We start from the raw sequence: 21,051 nt of genomic DNA, 5'->3' as shown, positions 1-21,051 counted from the left end.
GCTGCGTGGCACTGCAAATTGCTTCCTACACATACAGCACAACAGGAGATCAAGACATTGTCAATGTACAAGCTGCATGATGCTGCAAACTACTGCCAGTGCATACAGTGCAACCTGCGATCGCTGAGTAAACACTGTGCAGGCCGTGTGTCGCCACAAACTGCTCACAGTGCATAGCATGACATCGGCGATTAGCGAGAAGCGCAGCACAGCAAGCTTTTTGTAGCATGTACAGCATGACAGGAGATCGCATCATCACCAATCTTTATGGCCACGAGCCAAAACTGCTGCTTGTGTGTACAGTGTGACAGGTGATCCGGCAGCGATCTGAGGGATGCGCGTTGCCATAAACTGCACATGGTGTGCAACCGGCAATCGTGCCGGCATTGTGTGGCAGCCCAGCGGCCCTCTATCTGCTCCCTATGCAGGCAGTGCATAGTGCACAAGTATCTAGTTCCTTAATGCGAACTGAAACCTTCTTTGTAAATTTTTGTAAAAGTGAGATCCCGAATTTCATGAATATTGTTAGACTCCAGTATTTTCAAGAAGATTGCTCCTCGTAGAAGAAAAGAATTCAGGTCGTTTTCACATTAATCGAAAAAATGGTCCAACAATCCTCTTCCCATTATAATACAAAGGACTCTCAACTAGCTCTCAGGTTGACTGAATGAAGGAATTAAGGATATCAAACTTTAATTTCTAGTGTTACAGAGGAAATTCATAGACCATGAAGTCAGGCAGAGCCCAAAGGAAACCTCCAAAACTTTACTGTTACCGTCCAGTATATTGTGTGTGCCAAAAAAACTTCCCAAAATTGCGGGAAGCTCAGGCATAACACAATCTTCTGGCAGTTTATGTGAAGACTAATTAGGATAAACTACTCGAATAATACACATTTCAGGAATTAATTTACAGAGTACGACTTAAATTGATTTGTATGACCAATATGCTACACTGAATTGTGGTAAGTGGAGGGGAAACTGTCTTGCGTTGCAGTGTGACAGATGAATTATACTCACTGGCACAGGAATATTGCTTAAATGGCCAAGAGCTAAGACCTTGAATATTTCGTAAGGGGTTTTATAACCTTATTTAAAATGACATCCAATTATGTGTTACTTCAGGTCCCTTTCGCATTACTGCTGGTTGCAGTTACTAGATTGCTTTCTCCAAGCTTTCACACAAATGGTTCCTCGATTTTGTATTTTTCCGTTCGTTCGCACACACCAACATTCCCACAGAGGGGGATGGGCCAATTAAGATTCCTTTCGCCCACCTTCCTTCGCTTTTCTACCCATTTCTACCAGAGTGCTCGTATCTTGATCCTTGTATCCCTTGTTAACCTGACGCTTTGTTAACCGCAGAACTAACTTGATTAACCAAATTTGTCAGATTATATCGCCCATACACTGAATTGCACAATGTTTCCTGGAATGTCTAGACAGCGTCAATCTGAGGTAAATATGAACAAAACAAGCAGCGTGGTTGGTTGGTTTGTGGGGTTTAACGTCCCAAAGCAACTCAGGCTATGAGAGACGCCGTAGTGGAGGACTCCGGTAATTTCGACCACCTGGGGTTCTTTAACGTGCACTGACATTGCACAGCACACGGGCGCCTTGCCATCGAAAAGCTGCCGCCGAGGCCGGGATTCGATCCCGCGTCTTTGGGAACAGTAGTCGAGCGCCGTAACCACTGCGCCACCCCGGCGGGGGAAACAAAACAAGCAGCCTGCCACAAACCTCGGAAGGTTGAAGTGTCATAATTATTATTTAAAAGACGTAGCGCAAGCTATTGCTGTTCTTTGCGCTGTAGCATTACGACAGTCTTTAACTGCGCACTAAGTTACTGCACAACGACCTACACAATGGTCACTGTCGGGGTAACCGTAAAAACCAGTGCATAATACGAACCCGCATATAACAGAGGTATAATTTTGGGATAAAAAAACAATTCTCATCTACATACAGTCCATCCCGGATATATCAAACTCTAATGGGATTGAGTTTGATATATCCGACTCTACACATCTGAAGGCAGTTTCCCGATGTCGTGACTAATGGGAACTTATTGATTTGTGCCTCTCAGGCGCGTAAAAAATGAAGACACAGCGCGATGACCAGAGCACTTTATTTCGGAAGACTTTAGCTTGCTTCTTCTGCACTATCATCAAGTTCATTAAGCTGTCCTCAAGCTTGCTGACAATGTCCAAATGAGAAAGGACAGCTCTTTCCAATGTGCCACAACCGCGGCGAATGACACTGAAAGCTGATGCAAGTTCAGCTGCAGTGCATGGTGGGTGGACCTCTTCGTCAGAATCTTCATCGCTTGCTCGAGTCTGCGTCCTCGGCGCTGATGATGTCAGCCACAATCTCCGCGTCAGAGCAATCTGGTACAGCTTGCGTGAAATCGCGTGCTGTAACACCTCCTGGGATGGCTTCTGGAAATGCCGAGAGCTCGCGAAATTCCCTGTCCAGGCATCCAGCGTCATAGTCCTCACTGTCAAGACACCCATTGTCTGCAGCCACCAAAAAGCTTGCTTTGCGGAAGCAGTTCACAATTGTGCTTTTCTTCACATTGTTCCAAGCACCAACCAGCATTTGAATGCCTCCGAGGAGGCATTCAGGAGTTCGAGGAGTTCGATTCCCAATAGAAGGTTGATTAGGAGCCTCTGCACCAGTCGTCAGTACCAAACCTTACACGCTTTCACAATGTCTTGGTCGACACAATGTTTTGCTGTTCTGTTTGGCGGCAAAAACTTGAGGGTGATCTGCTTTAACGGACAGAAGACATGATGGGCTGGATAACTGTCAAGAAGAAGACAAAATATGCGGCCAGACTTCTCCAGTTCGGTATCCCACGCCTGGAGCCACTTGACGAAAAAAATCAAGTGTCATCCAAGCTTTCTTATTGGACGCGTATCGAACTGAGAGGCCTTTCGCGTTTTTTAGGAAGCATGGCGACCTGCTCTTTCCGATAACAAAAGGCCGTAGTTTGCATGACCCATCCATATTTGCCGCAAGCAAAATCAATACGCACACTTTAATGTTCTTTCCACCATGCCATGCAGTGCCCTTCAGGTGCACAGTCTTGTTTGGCAGCATTTGCTAAAACAGTACAGTCTCATCTGCACTGAATTCGCCCGAAATGGTCTTTCTGACGATGCTGTAGAGACTCTTAAATTGCTGCTGCCAACCAGTGCACCAGTGAAGCTTTCTTCTCCAAGGCCACAACAAACCATTTAGCCTTCTTCATGAGCACTAGGGCTGTCAACAGGTATGTTCTTAGCACGTGTCTCCAAAAGCCAGGCGTAAAATGCCTTCACAACCTTGTCAAAAGTTGGGACACGCACACGACACCACACATCCAGGGTGACTGGACTGCACTGCCTGCAGCTTAACATCGACTTTGTTCTTGAGGATCGTACTCTGGCTGTCGAGAGGGATTCTGAACGCCATGACGACCGAGCCACCAGCGACCCATTTGGGGAAGTCGCTCGCTGACTGATTTCTTGCGACGCGACTTCAAGCCGCAGAACTCCTCAGCCAATCCGCGGCGCTTCTGCCTCCTTCCTAGGGTGGGAAAATTCAAGAGTGAATGAGCGCATGTGCACGACTTGCTGCGCATGCATTTGTAGGGCACACATGTCAACGATCACTGTGAGAACGAAGCCTACCACTAAACATTGGCATAACCATAAGATCTTCTTCCTCGCTGATAATTACACATTTTCATACCTGAAAGGATTCCAAAATGATCTACCCTGAGCGTGGCATCAGAGACTGAAAAGGCAAGAAAGTCGGCTCTTCGCTCAAATCTCGTTCGAGAGAGGGTTGTCGTGAAGAGAGTCGCACGCCGGTGTGAACACTCAGTGCCAATTGGTGCAATTCGCGAGTCGACTTCCACGAGTCGCCAGTGTGAATCAGCCTTTAGCCTTCTTACGCTCATTCTCTCTTTGCTGCTCCTATGTGCCGCTTTTTACGCTATGCCAGCGGCTGCATTTTGATGGAGGCGAAATGGAGAGGCGTCCGTGTGCTGTGCGATGTCAGTGCACGTTAAAGATCCCCAGGTGGTCGAAATTACTCTGTAGCCATCCACTACCGACTCATCTTTTTCTCCCACCTTCCTCCCTTCCTTTACAGCGTGGGTCAGGTGTCCACAGAGCAAGTGTGACAGATACTGCGCTTTTCCTTTCCTGTGAACCGATTTATTATTATTATTATTACGCTCTGCATCTTGGCGTCCTTGCTTGGCAAAGCATTCTTCTCTTTGTTTGGGCGTCTCTACATCTTGGTGACTCCGGAGCGGCGTCTCCTCGCGGTCGACACGGCGCACCAGCTGCACAGCTCTGACGTCACTCGGCTCCTCACGCATGCGCAGAACTGGCAAAGCGAGCACCAAGCGAAACGGCAAGACTGCAGGTAATGTAGCTCTCGTTACAAAAACGCACTACACCACACTAGTCTCAAGCCTTCGCGTTGGCCTCATGAAGAAAAAGAACAAAGCGAATCGAAAGACGCACTGCTCTGCACTACCACAAGACCAAGCTACACTGACCTCTTTCGTCTCGCTGCGCCAGCGGTGTCAGCCAACCAGCACAAAGGAAACGAGCACCTGCGGTCAGTGTGGTTTTCCCTTCTCACTTCCCTTTCAAACCAAATTGCACTTCAAGTGCTCCTCGTTACGCGCGTTTTACCCACCCGACCATTTCTCCAACTGAGGGGCGGCACACGAGATATCGCGGGAGCATCGCAAGAGCTTCGTGAGGTGAAGCGCACTTGCAGGGGTGGGGTATGATGGGAGAAATACACTTTCCGCGGCGCGGTGCAGCACGGAATTCGATATATCGATATGCCGGTGAACGGGAATTCTACACATGCGAACAATAGCGCTGTACTTTTGCATGGGGTTCCCAAGGGAATTTTTTCAACTGTTCATATATAGGCAATAATTCGATATATCCAGGATCGACTGTATAATGCGAGTGAGGAAAGATCAGTAAAAATAGTTATTTGCACCACATTTCGCAGTAACCCCACGAGGCGTACACGCTCCACACTTTCGCGTCACTCAGGCACTCCACGTCAGGTGTCACGAACATTGCCACGCACCTTCCTGCGCCAGTGCTGGTTCGCTCCCCTTCTTGCGCAGACACGCTAGATGGAATAATTTCATGCACCATGAGAAGAGTAGCTCACATTTGCCCCGACAATCACGGAAGCCGCATGGCTATAAATTTGTTCTAAAACCAGTAGGCCGCTTTCAGCTTGGACATGGGACGGCAGCGCATGCGACGCGCTCGCACCTCTTCGCATCTAGCACTGTGAGTGGCGTGTGCGCCCCGTGAGTGCTTTCGAATTCTGGATTTTCGAGATCGCCGTCGTCCGGTGTATCGTTAGCCAAGAGTCACTTGCTAAAGACATCTTTCTCATATCTCTAAACGCCTTCAGTATCTCACATTTCTCAAAGACGCGACTGCCGCGCTCCTTGGCAATGCTGGTGAAGCAACTACAATTCGGCTGTAGGACGTAGCCAGCATGGCTGGAGAGGCCCGTGAGAGACTCGTGCAACAAGCCGAGTGATCCTTTCCCCGTGTCGTAAGGTGCGATCGACCTCCTCCTGGTCGCGTGTGCATCACGGACACCGTGGTCGCTAGGATCATGGGGTCAGTGTGGTGAAACAATCGAAACAGTCAGCTGACGCCAGCACTAGACAGCGCCTCCTCTGCCTGAAAGTCAGCTGCTGACAGCGCTGATTAATAACGAGGCGATACCTGCGAAATTAGGCATACAGTACGAGGCAGAAATCCGATATAAAACCTGATATTATATGCGGGTTTTTATGGTATTTGGCGGCCGCCCTAGGTTGGAAGAGACTGGATTACCATTTTGGTAGAGACTAGATTATCATTTTAGGGTACACATATTAGATGTCACAAAATGCCGCAAGGCAAGAGAGCATATTACACAGCTAGTGTAGTATGTCTAGTACAACAGAACAAAATTCCCGCAGCAGAGCCTTGCTGGTACTCCAAAGGCCAACAGCAGTGCCACTGCCTCGTCATGAATTTGTGGCACCATCCCCGGCGCTGCGATGTGCACACCTGCTCCCTCTAGCCACCATAGCAGGGACTGAACCTGTAAATTAGTGCTTTGCAACTAAACATCAAAGCTACAGAGTCTGAGAGGGAATCAAACTGGGAGAGAAAACTGTTGAATAAACTGACCTGAATGAGGAGTGCGGCACCTCCCATTGACTACTTTTTCTTGTTGGTCACCATGAAATATGTTGCCATTGAGACGCATCTTTCCAGACGCCGCATGTTCACCAGAGCTTCCAAGGGAATTACCGCTGGGCTGTGTAATGAAATAATACTGTAGTAATAAATTTATGCAAGAAAAGAATGAAGTTACACAAAAACATTTATACATATTTGCCAAGGAATACACTGCAATCTACCTTTGCTAGCAAACTGACATTACTCCAACACCACAATTCTGCTTTCACACAAGTAAACTAGCTATAGTGAAGCGTCAGCCCGTGACGTCATTGGAGATGCGGCGGCGCTAGCGACAAGAGTGACTTTTGTGGTGTAGGCAAAAGCTCGGGTCGTCTGCATCGGATGCGTGCCGCTTGTGTTTTCGGACATAATTCCCAATATTCCTGCAAGCTGTGGTGAGGTTGGTTGCGCCACGAGGCACACAAAGGAAAATAGCACCTGTTTTCACGCGTTTCTTGCGGTCGGACAAATATGAGAGCGATGGGCAGCAGCGTTGAGAGCCACAAGTAGACCCTTCGGCGACGGATTGCCTTCGCGGCTGACGTGCGTTGCACAATTCTGCACTGAAACTTCATCAGTTCGTTTGCAACTCTTAATTGTCGTGACTGCTTTTCGGCTGCACGATGAATAGCGCAATAGCAAATGCCTGCAGCTCGTGCACATTTTGTTGTATATAATATACCAAGTTATGACGCCGCCCTGCGAGTTCCATTCACTTGTGTCCGTGCTTATATTCGTACAGAAAAGGACACAAAAGCTTCTGTGAAGGTAACTGCTGTTAGTTTGAACGGTCACTCCAGCGCAATATTGCCGAAACAGAGCTGAACTAGTGAAGCAGCTTTTCTCTGATATCACTTTCGCGAGTTTCAACGAGTGACTCTTCATCACTGGCCCCATAGAAAGCAAGTAAGCATTGTTAGGATCTGGGCAAAGTCACACAGCGTCATTTCTCAAAACTTTCTTTTTGAAGGTCATTAAGATTTTGATGAGCGAATTAAATATCCATGTACAACGTAGCTCTGATCAAGCAGGATACATATTTAAGTATGGTATATATGGTGCATGCAATTTAATGTCCCAAAGAGTAATCGGCTACGAGGGGTGCAAAATAAGCAGATCAGATGACGAATTTTTGAATAAACAGTTTCAGAGTATATTAAAAAAGCTTAACAGATTGTGCAAATTTCGCTGCAAGCGATCGTGGAGAACGTTGCATTTCCATTTGTGCACCTCTCCTAAAGAGAAAGAAAAAAAAAAAGAACATTCTAACAGGCCTTCATGTATCTATTAACCTGTGAATGACCTTGGCTACGCCTGTACGATGAAACAGACGTGAAACGTCTTTTTATCGAGCAGGATAAAACATTGGCAGAGCACACTATAGGCGAATATGTTACAAAGAACTAAAAGATTGAGTTCTTATTCAGTGAAATTCTGACTTAAGTTGCCGGTACACTGAGCTAGAAATATGATTTCTAGTTCACTATAGTTGTTGGTAATATATTCTTTAGAGTGAAGGTGCTTGGAGCATCAGAATGCCAATTAAGAGTTGTCATATGAAAACCACACTTCCAGTCATTCATTCGTCGTCCTTGCATGCATTAGCAGTAGGCATGGGAGTTGAACAATGTTGGCTGTTCGTTTTTTATATACATTGCGCTTTCTAGTTTTCATTTAACTCAGTCACTACAGTCGCCCACCGTAGCTGCGTGCTGCTGAAGCCACGGAGAAGGAAGCAAATTCAGCGCTCTTCGCCAGATAATTCCAAAAGTAATCGGCTGATAAAGTGCTGAACTACTCTTCAGGCATCAGAATTTCTAAGCACAAACAAAGCTTACGCTTCAGAATATTCGCACGCGCGAACTGGTTTCGAAGGTAGCGTCGCATGGCGCTGTGTAGGCACGCTACGTTTTTGCCTACACCCCATGTTGCTGCCGATCGCAGCGCCACCTTTGTTTAAAACATGACGCATGTCTATAGAGAAGAAAAGCTATAGAAAGGAAGCTAGAGTGAACCTTTCCAAGTCACTGCCTTAATAAAGCTATAATTGCGAGTCATTAAGATGCAAGGACCTCAAGAAAACAGATTGGCATGATTTTCAAGATTTTTGTCCTTGTGTAGACAAAGATAAGGCACTACCGTAACCTTTACTACAAAGACTACTTCTTCGTGCCACCATCAAAGAATACAACAATGCCGTCCATCTCAAGTGTAAACTCTATCCCGAACCTCAACCTAGATGTATGGGAGGCTGACGCCCTTTGACAGATAGAGCTGAATACGCTTACCACAATAACGACAAGTAATCAAAAGCCTTTCGCTGCACCATAACTCATAGCCCAAATCAATTTGGTACATTAAACCCTATAAATCGAACCAAAATTATAAAAGTTCACCTTAAGGAGGGTCAACAGTATAAACAGAAACTATACTACCCCCCCCCCCCCCCCCCCAAAAAAAAACTTCATGAACCAAGCTAAATAAAAGCCAGCACCTGCACATAAGCTTACTAGCCTCTGCTTACTAGCATAGCAAAAAAGAGATGCCATGAATTCGGTAGTGTGCACACAGATGGAGAGCACTGTGGACTACCAAGGGCTTCTACACTGCCACAAATTTTATACCCGAAAGAAACCACAAAACAAAAATAAAAACATGAAAAGGCATATCACCTCTTTTAGTTCATGGTTCGTATGACGATGCTTTGAGTCCTTCTGGACCTGGAAATAATTGAAATCAATGCAATTGCCAATACTTACTTAAAAGAAATATGCACCATTAAAGGTTAACCCTTTCCTATCAATTTAATTTTTTTCTTGATTGTAACACATGGAGCAGTTAATGAAGCATCCTTTCAATGGCACAAAGGAAACAAAATGTACAGGACACACATTGCATATGCATATCTGTCAACCTAACGAGGTCAAAATAAGGGCAATTTTATTCAAGCCAATCAGGAAGGTGGAGGGGGGCAGGCAGTGTCCATAAAACCGTGTGCAGTGCTCAAAGAATCCTTTCACAAGCGCTCAACACCAGTGCCAAGCCACAGCAGCCACTTGAGGGTCCTCATAAAGAAAGCGCTGCTTTTCTTGCTAGAAGGATTTCTAGGAGATTTGGATAGCCCTGACATTGCAAATATTGTTGATACCGGCATGTCACTGCGACCACCTCAAAATGCCAATTATGGTTGCGGGACAGCCTGCATAGGAACCAATGGCAAGCAGTTCTCTATGAAGGAGGGATGAAACCAGATGTTTGCCATCCTCAAGAGCGTATTTTGTGAAAAGGGAAGACCTTACATACTTAATTTCAGGGAATGGAAAACAACTGCGATGATTGCGATGTGCCGATGCACTCGTGAAAAAAACGTGGAAATTGGAAATTGGTGCAACAGCTCAGCTGTTCCTTATTCACCCAGTTATTGGTGTTATGTTTGTTGGTGCATTGCGCATATTATATTAGTGTTGTGAAACGTGGAAAAGGCTGCACAACAAAACTAGAGAACAAAGAGGGCGCAGAGAGCATCAGCTGCCAAGCATCCCACTTCTCCGACTCAAACTTCGCGTTCGCATGCGTGCTTGCGGTCAGCGCAAACGAAGGCGAATAGTACTCAGTGTCCATACAAAATTCTTCTTGCGCAACGCTTCACCCAAGTGGGAATGAGCATAACATGCGTCAAAATTTGAAATAATGTAAAATGAGGTGCACCACTGGCCACAAGAGCAGAAGAAGGGGAAACAGGCGCAGTAAACAGACAGTCTCTCATGCGGCAGATGAAAAAAAAAATACAAAACTACAGCCCAGTTGTATCACAACACATAAGATGACATTTCTTGTTGCAAAACAGCCACGATTATGTCCTATGGGCCCTTTCATGCTATCAATCAAATTGGTCAATTTGAATAGGTGCGGTAAGGTCAGTTATTTTCAGATTTTCGAGACAAAAAAAGCATTCTTTCTCCTTTCCAGCACGATTCTCACAAAGGCCCGTCAACAACCTGTCTACAATTCATTCCTCTTTTTCTGTTCTCCATAGTTTCGGTCAAGTTGACGTAATATTTCTAGACTGGCATGCCAGCAGCATGCCATCGACATGCCACCTATGTGGAAGGCAGTGAAAAGTATACGCTTTCTACAATATGTGTTTCTTTCAGCAGAGCGCTTTCAAGTGCCAAGAAGAAAGTATATATACCTAGTAGACTGACATTTTAAAAATGTATATGATGTATATTAACATCTTAAGTCTTAAACTAAATCTTTCCAGCTAACTTCTATGTAATAATCCTCCCAAGACTGCCAGAACAGGGAATCATAACTGTCGACAAAAACTGCAAAAAAGCCATATTTTGATTTCATGAAAATAAATGTTTGTACTAAAGTGGACTTACTTGATCTTCCACATCGTGGTTGTTATGACGATGCTTATCTTTAACCCCCTAGAAAAAAAAGAAGAAAAAAATTCAGCAATGAGACAGGGATCTCTCAAGAAACAGTACAAGGCTACCATATAGTGCCTCATATAAGCTGACCTTTCTTCCCCAAAAATCATCACCTGAAATAAAAAGAGCAAGGAGGGCGAGGTGAACATGCGTAAAGTTGACTAATTTGCAGAGCCTAAAGGCCCAACTCCAACGACATATCCTGGGCATCGGCGCTCAGCGTCGTGCCACGGTGGGCGTCAGAAGCGGTGCGCATCTCCATGGGGCTTGGCGCTCACTACTGACGCTTGTACTCGCGCTGGTGCGTTGTTGCTAGACCTAACAAGCAGACATTGCCCAAAACAGGTTTAACATCCACTCAATGATTTCTGCTTTTTAAAGCGTTAAGAGACGCAATTTAGACATGGAACTTAATTAGTTTACGCATTCTACTTCTGCACAAGTAAACGTGCATCTTCCACAGTTTTCTCGGCGTTTCAATACAATCTGCAACGCCATCGACACATCAATTTGTCCTGTTTTCCGAGACTGTAGCTGAGACGAGTCTTTTGAGTTTTGTTCCTCCACAGCTGAGATCAACCGACCGGCTGCGAAGGGTTTTGCCATCACGGCCACGTGCGACGATGAAAAGCGAGGACAAAAAAGTTAAAAAAAAAAAAAAAAGCATGCGAAGACTCTGCGCGAGCGAAAATTCCCAATCCGGAGGTCGCGGCCACCCTGTTCTCTCATTGGTGTACGGCGCCTAGATGTGCGCCAATGAGAGACCTACGTGGGAGAGCAGCTCGGCGCCTACATGAACGCTGACGCCGAAATCTAGCATGGAGAGATCTCGGCGCTCCGCTCGAGTTTGCTGGTGTCTCGTACCGTGCGCATGCTCAATTCGGTTCCTGCACACGCCAACAGCACTGACGCTGAGCGCCGACGCCCAGGATATGTCGGAGTTGGGCCTTAAGGTAGTTTTGGCTGAGCCTTAGGTAGCATGCGCACTGTGCCTGTGCCCATGCAAGGCGTTCCACGTGTAAAAATAGATTAACTTGAGCTCAAATTGGTTCCTCTATGAACGTTTCAATTTTGTGTCATTTACCTGGCTCACTCATGCTGGTGTTTTGGTTGGTTGGTTTATGGGGTTTAACGCCACGAAGCGACTCAGGCTACGAGAGACGCCGTAGCAGAGGGCCCCGGAAATTTCCACCACCTGGGCTTCTTTAACGTGCACTGACATCGCACAGCAAATGGGCGCCTAGCTTTTTACCTCCATCGAAAAGCGGCCGCCGCAGCCGGGATTTGATCCCGCGTCCTTGGGTGCAGTAGTCGAGCGCCCTAACCACTGCAGCACCACAGCGGGGTGCTGGTGTTTTGCTTTGCCTGACCAATGGTAGACCGCGCGAGAAATTCTAACAGCTCAACAGTTTGATTTGCCACTAGTCAGGTGGTCATACTCAATGAAGTATGGAAAGCAGGATGTAGTGCAGTTATTACTTCAAATTCCTGACCACCTTTGACTGACAGCTTAATGATTGTATTTTTAAGTTTCTGTTGCTTTGAGCAGTATGCATGGCAAAAAATCCCATGGAGGGCAGGACGAGGCTGCACCACTCAACTTTTCTTTGAAGTCAACTTTCTTTTTCTTTTCAGACAGCAAACGTTGCAAGTTGGGCAGACGACTAATATTCAGAGTCTCCTTATATGCAACAATACTCAGTATACTCAATGAACTACAATGTCTTTATGCTTGTGACACTTGCGTCAGTTCGCTCACAGATACAAATTTGCTAGGCAACCCATATTTACAGCAGTGGCATTTCACGTATCCTTTCGTGTGTCTGTCTCTTGCTGTTGTCCGTTGTTTTTTATGCGCTTTCCAGGTTTAACTTTCGAAGTCAATTGACAGAAACTATGACAGGCATTGAGACAAGCAAAATGAGCTTTTTTTTTTTTTTTAAACATTCAACTGACTTTATTGGCGCAAGGCAACTCCTTATATAGGCCGAAAGATGGGAGAGAATGAAGATAAAGCGAATAACAATGAAAAAGAAAACAAAGGAATCAATTAATGCAAAAAGCCAGCAAAGAAGGGGGCGTGCGAAAAAATGTGAGTGCCTGAAAAAGCATGACATGCCGTTTGCAAAGTGTTCCAGTGGAGTGGTTTATTCCATCCCCATGTCTTGTGGAAAGTATTACATCGGCCAAACGGGACGTCGTGTCAATGACTGTCTGGGGGAACATGCCCGAAAATTCGAAAATAAAGACAATTATAAGCATCTAGTGCTCACGTAAGTAAATGTGATGCATGTGTGGCCCGGTTTGAAGAGACAAAGGTTCTTGGAAAAAGTGAAGATAGGACAGCACGGATTAGCATAGAAGCATAAGAAACTTGGCAGCGAGTGCATCAGAGAACCCTCTTTATCTTTGTTCGCGGCTAAGATTGACTTGAAACTACCTATTGATTCTCTGGTAAAAGTGTCCTTTCATGTGTTACACAGGCCCCCCCGTGCATGCGCCCTGCTTTTCTGGCTCTTTTCAACCATTGATTCCTTTGTTTTGTTTTTCATTGTTATTCGCTTTGTTGGAGTTGGAGTTTATTTCTTTCTTTAACAAGAAAGGGGAAGCCAAGGCAAAAGGCGACAAGCCTGACTGGGCCTTGGCTCCCAAAACAGACAACAGCAGACAACAGCACACACCTCAAGTATATATAAAATATTAAAAAAAAAAAAAACAAAAAACATTATGCAACACTTACATACGATATATAAAAGGTATCAATACATGCAGTATTCATTGGATATTCAAATCAACAGACCACGCACTCAATAACATAAATTTCATAGCAAAAAATATTGCATATGAGAAAACTACAGCTACTACCACCCATGAAATTATAGGAGATATTCATTTAAATATTGTTTTACGTTCTTTTTAAATACCCTAGGTGCCAATGAAAATTCCACATTTGGTGTTGTGTTGTTGATAAGGGACGGCACCTAAAAAGTTAATTTCTGTTTTCCATAGTTGGTTCGAGTAATAGGTACAAGTTTTTTTTTCGTGTTCGCAGATCATACGTTACTGTAGATCTATCAGGTAGAGTAGTATACAGCCTATTATGGTGAATGTACTGCAGAAGACCAAAGTAGTAAATCTGATTAGCGGCTAATATGGCATATTTTTTAAACAAGTGTTCTGTATGCAAGTCGCGCGGTATACTGTAATAACCTTCAATAGCTCGAAGGGATTTTTTTGGAGAACAAGCAACTTATTAATATTATTGGAAGTTGTGGTTCCTCATATGAGAATACAGTATGTTAGTTTGGAATAAAAAAGAGCATAATAAATTGAAATTTTTAACCAAATGGGTACCAAATTAGAAATTCTGTAAAGACATCCTACAATTCTGCTCAAGTATTTTACTAAATTTAAAATGTGCGTATTCCATGAAAGGTTTTCATTGAACCAAACGCCTAGAAACTTGTGATTCGTAACTTGCTTTATAACGTTGCTGTTATATTTAATTACTATACACACTACAGTGAAGAGTGGTGTTGATTGGCCTAAATATGATGTAGGTAGTCTTATTAAGATTCGAACTGAGTTTATTTGCCGTCAACCAAATCTCTAAATTGTTTAAATATTCACTGACCGTAATATTTAATCCAGACCCAAGGCACAGTCGGTAAAAAAAATATTGGTATCATCCGCGTACATGATCAAATCAGGTGAGTTAGGAATATTTGTGATATCATTAATATACACTATAAATAACAGTGGTCCCAAAATTGATCCTTGGGGAACACCTTGCCGTATAACCATGTTAGTAGAGCAGCAGTTATTAACTCGTACAAACTGTAGCCTGTTCCACAGATAACTTCTTAATAAATCTAGTGGCACACCACAGACTCCATAATCAGCCAATTTACTTAATAAAATATCATGTTGTACACAATCAAGGCTTCTCGAAAATCCAGGAATAAACCAAGGGTATATTTCCGACAATCAATGTTATCAATTATTTTTTCTTTTATGGTTAACAATGCTTGTTCAGCGCACCTTCGCTTCACAAGCCCATACTGAAAGCTGGTTATAATGCTGTATTTGTGAAATAACTTTTCGAGCCTAGTATTGATTACTCACTCGACTACTTTGGATAATACAGGCAATATGGAAATTGGACGATAATTAGAAATTTCATTTATATTTCCACCTTTATGTACCGGGCATACTCTAGCTATCTTTAACTGATTAGGGAACGTTCCAGTTTAAAGCATTAGGTTAATGATGTACGTCAGGACATCACATATAAGCATTGCTACGTGTTTTAGTGGCGATGCTTTGATATCATCATGCCCTGCTGATGCGTTAGTATTTAATTAAACCATTGACTTCTTTTGTAGTTGCAGAATGAAAGTTAACAGAGTTTGGCATTGGATTAATCAAATCTGAGTATGTTGTACATGAGACTGGATTATTGAAAGCTGCATTGCCAACGTTAACAAAGAACTCATTCATAGCTGTAGCTAAGTCGGTGCCAGTCATTATCCCATTACTGGTAGTTACTTCTAAGTAATCGGAGCTTGTTTTTCTATTGAGTAAATTACTTACTTGATGCCACAATTTCCTTGCATCATTACGCAGCTGTGAAAAGTGATCAACATAGTAATTGGATTTGGCACTTTTTAGCTCCTTATTTAATTTGTTCCTGTATTTCTTGTATTAATATCAGCATTTTTAGTCTCAATAAGCCTATGGTACATCTTATTTTTTATCTTAATTTTCTCGTATAGTGCTTTAGTGATCCATGGTTTTCTAAACTTCTTACTTTTCCCATTTTTTTCTTTCAACGGAAATGCTTCGTCATAATATGAAGAAATTTGTGAATGAAGCCTTCGTATGCCTCATTTACATAGCTCATCTCATATATATTATCCCAAGAAGCACTCTCGATGAGTGATTTGAATTTATCGAGGGATTTTTCATTTATATCTCTTACCTCATAAGGAAACGCGGAGATGTTTTGCTTATTCATTCTAAGAGGAACAAAACAAAAAACAGGTAGATGGTCGCTGATGTCATTAGTCAACACACCAGACATGGTTTCAGAAACTAACACATTTGTAACACAGATATCTAGCAAGGTATAGGTAGTTGGAGTTATTCTTGTCGGTAAGGTTATGCTGTTAGAACACACATATGTATGAATGATACTGTTTAGTTCCCGTGAAATGTTATCAGAATTTCATCATCATCAGCCTGATTATACCCACTGCAGGGTGAAGGCCTCTCCCATATTTCTCCCCTTAACCCGGTTCTATGCTAGCTGCATCCACTTGACCCCTGCGAACTTCTTGATCTCATCCGCCCACCTAACTTTCTGCCGCCCCCTGCTACGCTTTCCTTCCCTTGGAATCCAGTTTGCTACCCTCAGCGACCATCGGTTATCCTCTCTTCGCACTACATGTCCTACCCATGTCCATTTCTTCTTCTTAATTTCTACTAGAATGTCGGTAACTTGAGTTATTTCTCTGACCCACTCTGCACGCTTTCTATCTCTTAATGTTACCCCTACCATTTTTCGTTCCATAGCCCTCTTTTATGTTTTATATTTATTTATATAAATATTTATATTTATTTATAGAATTCATATTTATGTTAACATCATCCATAAGAGCAAAAGGAAGCTTGGTGGAACTCAGGAATTCCATTAGATTTTCCAAGAACCGGAAGAAGTGGGACCTGCTGCCAGCAGGTGGTCTGTATATTGTAGCAACCATAGTGTGGGGCAATGCTATTACCAAACATTCAACATTTGGCGTCATGATTGAAAAATCTTCTATTATGCTGTGCGCATAACGGTTTTTTACATAAATTGCAACACCACCGCCTCTGCCACTTGACCTATGTAAACCGTTGTAATTATAACCAGGAAACGAAACATGATCGCCATTACAAGTCTGCCAGGTCTCAGTAAACAAAAGTGCATCAAAGTTCACTTTTAAAGATTCCAAAAACAAATTGAGGCAATCGCTTTTATTCTTCATGCTACGACCATTGATATGAATTGCAGAAAATCTAGTTTTGTCTGGGCCAAATATTAGGTTGAAAGCATCATTATTATAATACTGACATGAGGGTTCAAAGTCCATGAAAAAAATATCAACAACAATATATCTCTACAGATGCACACATTATTCAGTCATCTTCACCAAATCAGACAGATCATGGATCCTCAGCACATCCCCTGTCTCATTCTGGCGCGCAAAAACTTTACATCCAGAGGTCCAAACTAATTTCCATCTCACTTGCCTTTTGGCGCAATAGCAGCTCCTAGCAACTTTTTGTTGGCTTGTGAAGGTGCTCATTAGCAAACACTGGCTTTTTCCCAGAAAAACCAAGTTTATCGTTTGAAATCCTTTGTTTCCTAGCTTTGTAAAGAAAGGCATGTCGCTTGTCCCTTTTCACAAATCGAACCAGAATATTGGTCTCAGAATTCTGTGTTGGAACCGTGCGACACGTGTCGATGTCCGCTTCAGAGACAGGCTCGTCAATCAGTTCCCCAATTTTCATCACAATGTACACTGGGTTTTCATCCGAGTCCACACCTTTTATCTCCAAGTTGTTCAGGCGGCTACATTGTTCAAGCTCATTTACTCTTTCGGTCAAGCACTTGTTTTCCTTTCTGAGGTCTTCATTGCATTTCAAAAGCTCGGCTTTTGAAATGCAATGAAGCAATGCAATGCAATGCTCAGCTTTTCTGAGTGCTTTAATGTCTGTGCTAATTACTTTTGTTTCATCACACGTATCGCTACAGAACTTGACACTATCCTTGACACTGCGCAGTTCGTGCCTCATTTCTCATTTAAAATCCTCAAGTGCTTTTATGAACTCCTTAGACATGTTTGAAAATTTCACTTCACTGTACAAGGCTCAAACGAGGTTCAAGTTTGGCAGCAGTGCGCAAAAACCAGCGTGAAAAGGCACTATAAATGAATAACTCGCTTACCTGCAAAAGCAGGAAAAGTTAGGTATGATGCATGCGACGTGCACGCTGCTGAAAAACTGAAGAGCCGATCGATGTGGTGTCCATTTTAAAGGCAGTTGACAGCGGAAGTCCCACGCAGACAGGTCGTTGCAGCCGGAACTGTGATATGCCTATCACTGCGGTGACGCGGTGGTGCCCACCCGCAGACGATATGCCGGCCTCGATCTTGTTCCACGATGTACGAGCAGCGTCGTAACAATTCTGCAAAAGCAGGAAAAGTTAGGTATGATGCATGCGACGTGCGCACTGCTGCCAAACTGAAGAGCCGATCGATGCGGTGTCCGTTTTAAAGGCAGCTGACAGCAGCTGAAGTCCCACGCAGACAGGTCGTCGCAGCCGGAACTGTGATACGCCTATCACTGCGGTGACGCGGTGGTGCCCACCCGTAGACGATATGCCGGCCTCGATCTTGTTTCACGATGTACGAGCAGCATCGTAACAATTTTGCAAAAGCAGGAAAAGTTAGGTATGATGCATGCGACATGCGCACTGCTGCCAAACTTTAAAAGCAAAAGGCTAAAAGCAAGAAACAGGTTTATACTGCACATCTAAAACGAAACTAACCAATTTTTAAACCACTGCAGACGCCCACAGAGTTTCAATTACAAACACAATGGAAAGCTTACTTCTTTCTCATGATCAGAATGCAGTAACAAGGAGAGGGGACATTGGACAAAAAGCTGATAAAGGCAGTTTGAAGAAGCACCCAATGACTTGCAGAGGACCAAATACAGTCAAACCCACTTATAACAATACCGGTTTTAATAACATATTAGATATAACAATGGGCAGCCCCTGCACCGTCAGGTTGGCCATGTGTTCTATGGTAAAATAAACTGCTTCTTACAGTGGTGTCATAATATAATCAAATATAGTAAAACCTTGTTACAAGAGACTATCAAGGGAACCGAAAAAGATGTCTTTTGTAAGCAAGGTCTCTTTTAACCGAAAATTCTAAAGGCGCTGTGTTGATCAGTTTATGGCACATCAGCATATACTAAATGCACTCACACGCAATAACAGGAAATTGTTCAGGAAAGCTTAACGAAGTCCTTCATACTAGTATGTATTTTTGTGAGTGCATAGTGTATTCCTTCCCATATTGTGGAGGTAAAGCACTTCACTTTGCAAGCCTTCTTGTTGCTCTAATACATTTAAGTACTCTTACATGCTCGTCACCCTCAGATGCTGACACTTTTCCTCCGAAATGTCCTCATAGTCATCCTCTGTGGAGCATGTGCCATTTACTTCGCGAGAGTTGCACAGTCTGCAAGCTCTTCGGGAGCACACAAGATCCACACCTGCAGATACAAATTCCTCAAGTGAATCTGGTACCTCAGCAGTCTCTTGGATGCTCACCCAAGCTTCATCTTCAAAGAAGCTTTCCACAGTATCCATATATGTGCCCTCTTACATCATGTTGCCACATTTAAAGCCTGCTTGTCTGAAACAGTTTTCACAGCTTCATTTCTCAGGCCACTCCAGACACCTGAAATCACTTGAACAGCAAACTTTGTATCAATTACTATTGTACAGTCTTGCTGCCTGTCGAGCAACAGGCGTTCTATTAACCTTGTCTTGTACAGCAACTTGACAGCGTGCATAATCCCTTTGTCTATTGGTTGAAGGTAGAGTGCAGAGTTTGCAGAGAAAAATAACTTTAGTAGATTTGAGCATGAGAACTTTAGTGCTGCAAGAAGCATTGTCCACAAAGAGAAAGACATCAGAATTCTGAGCTTTCATCTTGTGATCAAATTTTAACAACGAGGAGTTAAAAAATGCTGGATGTCATTCACACATTTTGGTTTGCTTCGAAGGTGACAGTAAAGCGATGCCAGTGGCTGAAACAACACGGTTATTTTTACTTTCTAATCATGAGGAAGCACTCTTCAGTTCCTGAAATATGGCAACAAAAAGGATGCTGTTGTGGAACAAAATTTAGCTAAAGGAATCTGAAGTGCAGCATGTACAAGCAGGCATGCTTCAGCTGCATTGCATGAGCATATTTGGGTTGTGTCTCTTATAAATAGTGAAGAATTTACTCCAGGAAACTGAAAAAGTTGTCCTTAGTAGCCGAGTGTCTCTTGTAACCATGTTTCTTGTATGCAATGTTGTTAACATGGCAGACATAGGGAAACCAACCAAACCATTTTCAAATGTCTCTTATAACCAAGTGTCTCTTGTAACGAGATTTTACTGTATAGTCACTGTAAGTCAACAAAACGCGGAAACGTGGCGACCACAAAAGCGCGTATGTATGCGGTGATGCCGACAATGCCGATGCAGCAACAATTAAAGAAAAAAAAAAGAAATCGGGACAGAGCTCATCGAGCCAATGCGTTGGTCGGGTGTGCCGGGGAAGCTTGCATGCCGCGGATACATGAGGGAAGACTGAGAGCTTCCTCACGCAGAGGAGGAGGGAAGGCGTAAGGCACTGCTAGACCTGGCCGTTCTGAGGAAGAGCTCTGAGCGCTCCCCCTCGAGACCGCCCGTGGCCTAGGCAACTCGTGCCCTCTCTGCCTCTGCATGGTGGAGCAGTCCATTCTCGCCAACCATGGTGCGCTGCACTATCCTCTCCTATTTGTTTTGTCCAGGTCCCCGTTTCGCGGTTGCATGCTTTGTGGCAGGCGTGCAGCAGCGTTCATGCACTTGTCTTTCTAGCGTGGTTCTCCTAGTGTGCCATCATTGCTGCCACGATCTTGCTGGCCCTAGATTTTCCATGAACTGCAATGGAGGGTCTTCCTTCAGAAAGCGCGACACAACCAGCGCAGAAGAGGGAGTGAATGCCAATACCGCCAGAAGTGTAACATTGTACGTGAGCACAAGTATGGTGTAAAAGTGTGCAACTTGGTGTGCAAGTACGGCATGACGGAACCGACAGTATTGACAATCATCCGCAACGCGCTCAAGATTGAGAACGAAAGCGATGCCAGTGCTGCCCATGCAATGAACAACAGCCGGAAAAGGGTTCAAAACGGGGCCTACAAGGACGTAGAACAGGCGCTCACCAGTGGTTCTTGAACGACCGTGCAGGGAACCTGTCAATTAGTGGCCCGATTTTAACGGAGAAGGCGAAGCACTTCGCATACCTCCTGAGCAACTCTCATTTCACAGCGATGACTGAACTCTGGTCCACAGTGAGCGGTAGTGACGGTGGCGTGTCGGGACTTGACGTATTTTAACATGCCGACGATATAGTCGAGACAGATGAAGAGCTGACAGACGAGGTTATCGTCGCAGCAGTCACTGGCGCAGAGAACGGTAACAGTAGTGACGACGCCGATGAACCTGAACCTGTGCAGGTT

At 44.1% G+C, this 21,051-nt stretch overlaps 1 protein-coding gene across 2 annotated transcripts in view; it reads right to left on the bottom strand.

The window, feature by feature from the left end:
• Positions 1 to 21,051, bottom strand: part of Pcl (polycomb protein Pcl) — a 117,964-nt gene that overhangs the window by 87,349 nt on the left and 9,564 nt on the right. For both annotated transcript variants that reach the window (XM_084589446.1, XM_084589447.1), the window contains exons 3-5: positions 10,666 to 10,713; positions 8,950 to 8,997; positions 6,224 to 6,353 (exon numbers count right to left, since the gene is read on the bottom strand). In XM_084589446.1, the coding sequence (XP_084445572.1) occupies positions 6,224 to 6,353; positions 8,950 to 8,997; positions 10,666 to 10,713 (226 nt within the window). The remainder of the gene's footprint in view (positions 1 to 6,223; positions 6,354 to 8,949; positions 8,998 to 10,665; positions 10,714 to 21,051) is intronic.

Source organism: Amblyomma maculatum, chromosome 1 (genome assembly GCF_055883805.1).
Source record: "Amblyomma maculatum isolate TAMU_Amacu chromosome 1, ASM5588380v1, whole genome shotgun sequence".
In the NCBI taxonomy this organism is placed as follows: Eukaryota; Metazoa; Arthropoda; class Arachnida; order Ixodida; family Ixodidae; genus Amblyomma; species Amblyomma maculatum.
This window is presented reverse-complemented; position numbering and strand designations above follow the sequence as displayed.